Source organism: Alligator sinensis, unplaced genomic scaffold, assembly GCF_000455745.1.
Source record: "Alligator sinensis unplaced genomic scaffold, ASM45574v1 scaffold198_1, whole genome shotgun sequence".
NCBI classification, from domain to species: Eukaryota; Metazoa; Chordata; order Crocodylia; family Alligatoridae; genus Alligator; species Alligator sinensis.
In genome coordinates, this window is record NW_005841906.1 from 1,396,248 (window position 1) to 1,406,577 (window position 10,330).

The 10,330-nt window shown below is 46.7% G+C and overlaps 1 protein-coding gene across 1 annotated transcript in view; it reads right to left on the bottom strand.

Annotated features, from left to right (window-relative positions):
- Positions 1-2,074: 2,074 nt before the first annotated feature.
- The window catches only part of MDGA1 (MAM domain containing glycosylphosphatidylinositol anchor 1), a 213,686-nt gene continuing 205,430 nt past the window's right edge, over positions 2,075-10,330 (bottom strand). Inside the window, exon 17 of the mRNA XM_025197793.1 lies at positions 2,075-2,607. Within this exon, the coding sequence (XP_025053578.1) occupies positions 2,474-2,607 (134 nt within the window). The 3' untranslated portion in view covers positions 2,075-2,473. The remainder of the gene's footprint in view (positions 2,608-10,330) is intronic.

Consider the following 10,330-nt stretch of genomic DNA (forward strand, 5'->3'; position numbering starts at 1 on the left):
TCCAGGGTCTTATTTTTCAGAGTACCTTGCATTTTATAGCTTTTTAGATATTCAAAGCACAACTCCCGTTGCCTGCAGTTGCAGCTCTGAACGCTCAGCATTTCTGCAAACCAGACCCCAGGGTCTCAAGTTGGGCAGCCAGAAAATGAGGAACATACAGTTATTGACCAGCTGTGAAAAGTTTGGTTTAAACAACTTGACGAGAATCACACAGGAACTCCATGGTAGGGTCAGAATTTACATCTCTAGACATATATTCAACTTCCTTAATTATGAAGCCACGTTTTTCTCCCTGCAGTCCCCTGCCTCATTCACTCTAAACTTTCCAACCCCTGCAGCCTGTGAGCATAGAAGAGACAGAGGTCTTCCCTGTTCTCAGTTCTAGTGCCTGGCCCACAGCATCTCCTGGTTCCCAAGAGGTACCATGGTATGCCGTCCTATTGATGGCAGTTGGTAATGAGCATGCTCCGTGTGGTTAGCATGAAGCTCTGTGAGCTTGGGTCATGTTCAGCTGGAACAGACAATTTAAAAACTTTTGCTGCTCAGTTTAAGCCTCTGGTTAACGTGGGCAAAGGGCAACTTCTCAGTGGCTTCTGAGTTGAATGGATTTACATGGGGTTTGGCAAAAGGCACTTGCCTGACCAGTGTGACCATCTGATACATTTCAAGTCCCTGGCCCTCATGCAATAGGAGTGAGGCTGTCTCCCCACTTGTAAGAATTGTTTACCTGGGCAAAACAATATGTTTCCCCCCTGAGCCTTTTTGGTTGAAACTTAAAAAAGAGAAAAACCCTCTGAAGCAGGCGTGTGAATGTCAGCTGGAACAGTTAATGTTCGTAAAGCTTTAACTAACTGAAAACAGGGTCTTATAATGGAAAATGTCAGGCAGCCTTAATTATAGGTGTCCTGGCCAGCTCCACCTATAGACTCAATGAATCAGTATGTGTACACTGCTGCTCTCTGCTGGATGAAATCAGAATGGCTCTGCTGGGAGTCGCATCTGGTGCTGGTAACAGAGACAGTCTTGTAGTGAAAGTGCTTGGGGGCTGCACTTTTGGACCAGGAGGCTCCGTGTCAATACCATCCAATTCCATGTGCCCACGGTACGTGATACAGAGACAACAACAAAGTCCTAGGTGGTACTGGTTTATTACAATGGATATTACAAAGGTAGACAGTTTACATAGCCTACTGGCTCACGATGGGATCAGAGATACCCATAGTGCTTGCCATTTGTTTTCTGGATGCGTATTTATTAGATATGGCTTTGGCTTCTACAAAGTCCCAAGCCAATGCTCCCAGCCCCTGCCATCCCAGGGAGTACAAACCCATGCTCAGGAATGAGGCCCATGTCTCCTAGGTGGTAGACCAGACAGAGCTCCAGGCACAGTGCCCACATGAAGCTATATATACAGAGTCTGGCTGGGATAGCTGAGTATATCTTGAAGGAAGCAGACATCTTCATCTGAGAACCTGTTGTGGGTAAGGGCCAGAGGTATTAACACCAGTATCTATGAAGTAAGGTTCAAGACATACAGTAACTCGTCTCTGGCCGGTGCCTCTGGAGGGGGCAGCATTGGGTGGGAGGGCTATATTGCTGCGATGAAGCTGGACAGCTCCCTGCTTGTTTCACAAACTAGAATTGCTTTCAAGCTGCTGCCCAGTCCTTCACAGGAGAGACCTATGTAAGGGACCAGATGAGACTGGCTACTGCTTAGCAAAAGCAGCAACCAGTAACCTCTGTAACTGCAGGGCTGGGCGCTAGGACAGGAGGGGGAGGTTTGAGAAAGAAAGAGAGTCAATGCCACCAATTGTGGGCACATCAGCGAAGTGAGGGCCTCTGCCCTGGGATGAACAGACCCTCCAATGTGTGTCAGTTAGTTCTCTCAACACTAAGCACCACTATTAGCAGCACACCCAGACCTGAACTCCCCAGATCAGTGCCCCATGCCCCAGGATGGTTATGCACTGATAGACACAGATAGAAATAACCTCTCCTGGCACCCAACACAAATGGACACACATGCTCTCTCATTTGAGTACTGCAGCTTTATTTGAATGAAATAATCCACGTTGAGAATCTAGTGGTAACATGGAGGGAGGGGCGGGGTGGATGGGGGAACATTTATAAAACATCTCACCCTGTTTCAAAGGTTCCTTCAGTCCCTTTGTATTTTGTGCTTTTTAAAATTTTGACGCTCGATGTCGCGCTAGATGCTGGCGAGAGGAGTGGGGTCTCCTGCTCTGCCTGATGATGACAACGATACCCTATGAAGAGCAGAGCAGGAGCGTGAGGAGATGTGGCTATGATGAAGACAGTGGACAACAAGGTGGCTTCCCTGGGACTCCATCCAAGATGTTGATGAGGAAAAAACAACAAACATCGAAGAACCCCTTTCCACCCTGGGCCACCCACAGAAAGCCCACATATATAAAGTCTGTTGCCTGCTTCTTAGGGGTTTGCAATGGTTCTGTCAGGTCAACATATTGTTTCTACTGGCCTTGGTGACCTTGAAGCAGAAGGGATGGATGAAGTCTCCCTGCTCAGATGCCCACAGAAGTGGATCACAGTTTTGGCCTGAGCTGGTTCTGTCTGTCACTCCTGGAGCTGTGGACAGGATTTTGGTGTGATCCCCTTTGTGGGATGCAGCAGAGAAGTTTCCTTCTGATATCTCTGGACTGAAACAAAATGTCTGGTGATGGCAAATTCATGGGAAGGAGCATATGAAACACTGTTCCAAACCTACCCTTGCACTGCAGGCTGGAGGTACTGCAGTTGATTCTCTCTCATCCAACACAGGGACCATTGCCTATTGGGGTGACAGCTCTCCAAAGCACCTGCTGCGTGTATGTAGTACATAGGAAAGATCCTTTAGATTGGAAAAACAAAATAAACCATGCTAGCTAAGTCTTTCCAGGCTGAACTGGGGTGTTCCCCAGATTCCCAAAGCAAACTTGTTCTACAGATCATTTTCCATGGTGACTGCTGCCCTGTGCTGCCAGGTTGTGGACATGATTCAAAACACATAAGGAGCTGAGTTCCTGCACTCTTCCCAGCCTGCCCAGGAGCACTGGGAATGGTAGGAGAGAAAGCAAGCATGTTCTGTGGAAAGCTCCAGCAGGGATTTTGTAAAACCCCAGTGCTTCTAAGAACAAGGAATACAGGCCAAGTTAATCCAATGTGAGGCCTTTATGCTAGGCAATCTTCATGTGAGCGTTACTACAGCCCAGCCCCACCAATAATGATATACTCTGAAGGTTTAAGGAGAAACACCCAGGATCAGGAGAGGCACTGGATCATCTCAGGTGGACTTTTAGAGAGACCTGCTAGAGAGTCCCCTTTTAGAGAGATGCAGGAAGCAACAAACAAGTTACCTGTAAGAATTGCTGCACAAATGCATGTGGAAGGCTCTGTTTTCCACCATGTAGGAACATTTTCTACATTTAGCTCCAGTGTCTGAACTGCCCAAGGGAAATTTTTGGCTCTTACAGTGTCTGCACAGTGTACATGGAGCCTGTACCCAGGAGACATAAAATATTGCAGCTGGCTATTGTTTGTGGACAGAGAAACTGATTTTCCCCTCTTGCTATTTCCTTCCCCCCTTCACTAAAATGTACACACACTCTGACCCATCTCTGATGGGATTACTACCTCACTTGACCTTATTGACATTGATCTTACCACACTTACCTAGCTAATGACAGGTATGGTGTCTTCTAATTAGTGCTCAATGTACGTCTCACACAGTGCATAAAAGATGTTGATAGGGCAGCTCTGTGCAACTGGTTCTTACCACAGGGCCCAGTGAAACAAAGTATTGGGTGTGTACAGCTCTGAAGGTACCCAGTACCTGGCAGGTGTCCAGCATTGCACAGGATCAGGTAGTTTATGAAGAGTGCCTGCTGACTGAATCCTCATTACTTGTGGTCCTGATGGTATGGGGTGGAGCAGTGGTAGCTCTGCTGAACTGTGGGGTGTGCACCACTGAACAAATGTGTGGTGGGCACTGGGCATTACAGGGAAGGTCTTGGATGGGTAAGTTGGCACTGGTGCCTGGGATGCTGGCTACTGAAAATGCTGCACTTGGACACATACTTTCAAGCCCTTGCCTCCATCCCCACTGCACTGTTATCAGATGCTATCTCAGGAGTTATGGTCTATACAGGGCACATCTACACATGCACTTTAATGCACAGTAGCTTATTTTACTGCACATTAAAGTGCCACATAAAAAACCATGCAATTATGCTTATGTGCTGTAAAATAAGCTATTGTGTATTAAGTGTCACTTAAAAAACATGCACTTCTGGTATTGTGTGTTAGGGCAGCCTAATGTGTATTAATTTAGTACCTCACATTGGAGGTATTAAATTTAATGTGCATTAGGAAAGTGCATTAGGAAAAGTGTTCCTCTAATGCATTAATGCATGTGTGGACAGTACAGACTGTCGCCTTACTGAGCACAAAGCCAGCAATGAGGAGATAAGTCCTACCCACTCGGAGCCATCCATGCTCCAAATTGATGTATTTGGAGCACAAGTAAGGGGTCAGGGCTGTCCCAGGCTCAGCAGGGAAGCCATTTAGGGGTGGCCAGGAAACCTCTTATCCAATACTTGACACTGACTCTCTCTCATGCTGGTGATAGCATGATAACAGCCACCCAAAGTGGCTAAACAGAACACAACAGTTCAGCACCTGCTAAATTTGGTGCATCTCAACTCTTCCCCAGGGCCTCTCTCTCTATCTTTGCTGATTACCAGGATGGTTGTTATATTCTTAAAGTTCCTGGTACCTCAGATAAACTCATCTGTATATCCCCTGGCACTAGAAAAATGGGTGTTCTGTTACCAAAAGCCACAATTCCTACATAAATCAGGAGGAGCCAGGAAGAGCAAGGACTACAGCCTAGGACTTCAAGCCCCTAACATTTCAAATATAGAACAACATCAGTTGCCAGCAGTAGTATGTCCCTTATCTTTTCTGTAGGCCCAGCCATTATAGGACTGTCATACACACAAATCTCCAGCTGCTATTCAGTGTATAGCCTCAGTTTGTAGCTCACAGTCCACATGGAAGAGCTGGTCATGCTAACATCAAATAGAGACAGCAAAAGCAAATGATATTTGATTGCCTTGGCTGACAGTAAGGGCTGTTTGCTGGTAGCCTGCCTTGTGTGGGTACTATCCTCTCATCAAAGTGTTGTGCTGGGCCTGAGGCATCCTTGGAGGTGTGTGGCGGGGATCTTACTGTAAATTAGCTGTTAAGGGGAAAATCTCTGCCTTACAAGACAAGCTAATGGAGAAATTAAATTCCACCCATTACCACAGAAGCAAGTGGTATCTATGCTAGACCAAACTTAAGCACAGTCCAGGACTGGCCATAGAACTTAACAGCTCTTCCTACAGAGGAGCAGGAGAAACCCATGTTTTTCCAGTTCTCCATATCTGAGAAGATTTGCAGCCACCTGCAGATTTCCTTTCTCCTCTCCCTTTGTTCTTTACTCTGTGCAGAAAATCCTCACTATGAAAGGAAGCAGAGTAAAAGGGAGTGCTCTTCTGCTGGGGACCTAACCTCTGACTCTCTTTGCAGTTAAACACAGACTTCCTGAGAGAACAGTTTGTACAGACAGTGCATTGGCATCAGGCGCCTTCGACAAACTGTCTACACTGGAAGCAGTTGCAGGGCTCAGTGCCCTTCTGAGAGGGGCTCCCTCCTGAACACCAGCATCCCGGAAAGCATGACCAGACTGGCCTCACAAGGCCTCACAGACTAATCGCTGTGCCAGTGTAAGCACATAACAGAATGACCTGAGCTAGGAGTACCTGTGCACTACTTCAGACAGTTTGGAGCCAGGATTTTGGGCCAGTCCTGTTTGTGTGGCAGGAGGCTGCTCCAAAACCTGGATGTGGAGATTTCCTTGTTCTCAGTGTATAGTTCCAGAGCTTCTACCTACACAAAACACCTTAAACATGTTCCCTTTTCAGGGTCCTGGGAGACCTGTTATTTCCTTTACCAATGAGGAAACTGAGGCATTAAGATACTAAGTGACCTCCCTATAACCACCGCAGGACTGAAGATTTCACCTGAGTTGCTCCTAGACACTCGTGACCAGGCTAAACCAGGGTGATGGGGTGAGGTTGAGGGAGAGTATCCCTGCCAAATTAATGGAGGGTGAAACAAAAACTGTACACGGCTAGGAGCTGGATAGCTACACTTCCCAGCAGTCACCCAGCCATGAAGCTTAGGGACATGGCCCATGTCTGGCTCAGCTGCTGATCTTGCCTTTGGTTTTCCTTTCTCTCTCCCTGGTGAAAAGGCAGCTTGGCACTCAGGCTGGATCCAGTAGGTTGTGGGCAGTGCATGTGCCCATCTGACTGGGAGCTCTTTGAGAGGCAGCCCCTTCTCACTGAGGACTACTGGTGCTGTGGGAATGTAAGAGACTGAAGGGTTGAAACAGGACTTATGCTCAAATTGTGCCCAACCTGACATTCCCCAGGTTGAGTGTTGGTCCCTTAGGGGCCACACCTGAAATACAGCTGCTCTCCACTGCAGGCACAGCACACAGAGATGTCAGCTCCCACCATACTATGTTCCTCCTCAGGCTGAATCTTCTGGATACAGGGCCAGGCTTTCTACAGGCTGCACAGCTGTGTTGAAAATGAAGGTGGCTCAGAGATGCTCTATAGGATGCTAGGGGCTCTATGCCGTCTTATAGCCACACAGAGCTGCCTCTCAGCTAAAGCAACAATACCAGGCACTGAGCTGCTGTTTAAAGTCCCCATAATCCTGGTGCCTGGAAAAAAGGTGATACAATCAGTGACTGGAAGCACCCTTGAAAGGGAGACATGAGGAGCACACGAGTCCCTCTGCTATCATCTTGGGATGCTGAGCGTGCTGGGGCTATTTAACTTTCGGCTGGAAGCCATGGGGGCCTGGTAAATCCTATGGTGAGTAACCGGGGTCCTGTTACAGTGGATTTTCCAATATGCTCTTAGACTTGCTTTTCTGCAAATGTCTTGCTGATTTATTAAGCATCATCCAAGGCTGAATGAAAAACAACAGGGCCAAGATAAAAACATAAAGATTAGAGCTGCCCTCCAGAGAGTTCCAACCCTAATTCTTTGCACTGGGAAATCTGGGTTGTGAAAGGCAGCATGCACTTTGTGACCAGGAAAAAAAGGGCCACTAGTGTAGTTTGTTGAAAGGCAATTGGAATTGAGGTGCATCCCTGGTGGAACAGGTGGACACCAGGGAAGGATGTGAAGTAGGCGTGAGACTGCTGGTTTTCTTGGCCAGTTGATGCCACGCTATGATTTAGTTTCCATGGAACAGGCAGGGAGCAGGCTTCTGGGAATACACTTGAGTAGTGCTAGTTGCCTTGAGCTGTAATACCACTTGGCAGAGAACCCCGCTTCCAGCAGAATAGCCAGCAGTGACCAGCACTGCCACTTCCACTGCCCCTTACCTGGCACTGCAGTACACTAGTAGAGTGCCCACAGAGGGACTTGGGGGTGTTGGCAGTCTTTCTGGGAGAAAGATGGGTTCATCTCATCTGTAAGGCTCCAGCTTACAAAGGGGATCAAAACAACAGCATCCTGAGCTCCTTGTTTTAAGGCAAATGTTTGTGTCTCTGAGTGGTGTGAGGCAATACTCATTGATCCCCTGGGTCCTAGAATATGTCCCTTTGTCTAGGGCAGAATGGCACTGCCTGGATGCAGAGTCACTCACTATAGGAGAAGCTGCTACTTGGAACAGTGTTAGTCCATAATCTCCAATGACCCTCCTCACCCCAGACTGAGAATCACAGGACCCCAGCCCAAAGCTACAGAAATCTTCTGGTCCAGCCAATGTATGTGGATCTGACTTGGACAGTTGGGAGGTGAAGTACAATGCCTGCTCTCTCACTGGTACTGAAAATCCTTTGCGTCATTTCTGAGAGAAGTCCACCCAAGAGATGCTATATACTATGAAGTTATGTTCTGGCCACTTTGAACACCAGCTGGGGAGTAAATGTCATTTGTAGCATGATTACATATCCCCCCTCCACACACACATCCATAAATTGGCCGTACGAAATTGTCACGGAGTTTACCAGACTAGGTCAGTGAAAAATAAAAAACACCCACACACTTTATTTTACTGCCTCCCCATTTGCCCCCCCAAATAAAACTGTTTCCCCAGGTGAGAATGTAGGTAATATTTTTGCAGGGCTGCAATTTAGGCAGTGTGCTGTGAGATTATACCAAGATAGATTTGCACCCCTGCCAATCATAAAGTTTTAAAATCCAGTCATTATTTTTAAATATGGGCACTTAAAGGTCAGAATAATTTTTTATATATACAGAAAAAAGGCCTTTTTTACTCTTAAGTGGCTGGAAAGTTTCACTTAGACTTTCCAAAGTACTTCACAGGTGACCTGACACAAAATGTAACATGCTAGTTGTGTTGTCCTCTAGCGATTGATCCATATAACAACAAAAGAACCTACTACTGCTAGCAACTAGCAGAGTTTCTCCATGCAAATGATAGCTACCCATTTTTTAACCTCTGAAAGTCTTGGATTCAAGTACCATTAAGGAGCTAGGATTAGGTCTGTTCCTCTAATGCAGAATGAAATAATCAAAGCAAAATATTTTTTTCCAGAATGCAACGAGCAAATGCAAAGAGCTTTTCACATTAACAATATTTTGAAATATTTTGCACAGGAGCACTCACTAGCCCTGTTACCTACAGCATATACCCATCTTGCGCACACACATTTTCTGTATTATATACTGAAGAAAAGGAGTTGAATGTACGCTGGCTGTCTCTCTCTCACACACACACACACACACACACACACACACACACACACACACACACACACACAGAGCATTTCTCTTCTGCATCTCTGTAGCTGCCTAACAAAGGTTTCCCTGTAAAGCAAAACAGCCTTTTAAATTTATATAGTACCTTTCGCCTATAGGGTCTTACAGACTATATACAGAAATAATCTCACCCATCACTGAGATGCAGCCATTTCTGGAGTGGAACAAAGCAGATAATGAAGCGTCTCATAGCAACACTAAAAGTCAGGAAAAAACAAGTAATGTACCCAGTTGGAACTGCAGCACAAATTTAAGGAGACAGATTGCAATTAAATGTATGGATTTTAATTTGGTCAAGACACTGTGCAAGGTGCTATGGGATCATTAATGACAAAGGGGCAAGGACCCTGGTTTCCATCTCAGCTGAAAGTTATTACCACTAGCAGCGCAGTGCCCTCCAGCATGAGGCTGGGTCTAGTACTGACTCCTAAACCAGACATACTACTACTGCCTGTAGATCTGTAGTGGCCTCCCATCCACATATTAACACAACATAGCCTTGTTTAGCCTGTGAGGTTCTAGTCTAGATAAAGACAATTTGGCCTCAAAAGGACACGAATATGTGTCCTTAATGCATCTGCAGCCTCCATCCTGTAGAAGTGAGGCATCTGCCTTACCAGCCTGGCTTCTTTCTCTGCTCTACATTTTCTCGCAGCACTTCTGACAGTGAGGCAAACTTTTTTCCTTCATCCTTAATACTCCCAACAAGCTGAGGCACTTGGGTTAATGAAGCTTCCTAAAACACAATGCTGCTTTCAAACCACAGATGAAAGAAAAGGAAGCCAGGGTAGGATGCATACTGAGGGGATCCCTGAGATTTATATGAGGGGTGACTATGTTTCATACAATCTGAGCCCACGGGCAGAAGAAAGCCATGGATCTGTGGGAGAATCCGCTCACTCTGGTCCTTGGCTCCAGTACCATGGACTCTGAGTGTGGTTGGCTCAGCGGCACTCGTACCTTTCTGTGTGTGCTGGCCCCTAGGTGGTAGCACAAGAAGCTGCTGCAGCTATCGGTATTAGAATCATAGCCTCCCTTCACTGGCAGCTGCCCTAAGGATGCAACTCACACAAGACTTATCCCTCTTCTATCCCCTGTTCTACTAGGCCTGGAGCCTATTTCCTGCCCCACCAGGCACCAGCATATGTTTATTTACAACGCCATACCCCAAACTCCCATGGCATTCAAAAGGTGAAAATCCATGCCCTGCCCCTTCCACTCCACCAAGGCTATGAAGAACTACGACTTCCTGGAGCTAACTCTTTGGGAAAGGAAAATGCTCCCCCTCTACCCCAATGACTTATTGAAAGGAGCAACAGGACAGGGACCCAGATTACTGGCTAGGTCCCCTTGGAAAGCCCTAGATCTCCTCCTAGGTCTGAGCGAAATCTCCTGGGTAAGGGTGTGAAGGCTCCTGGCTGTCAGTGAACAAGGAGGAAAGAAGCTGCTTCCTGCTCAGCACC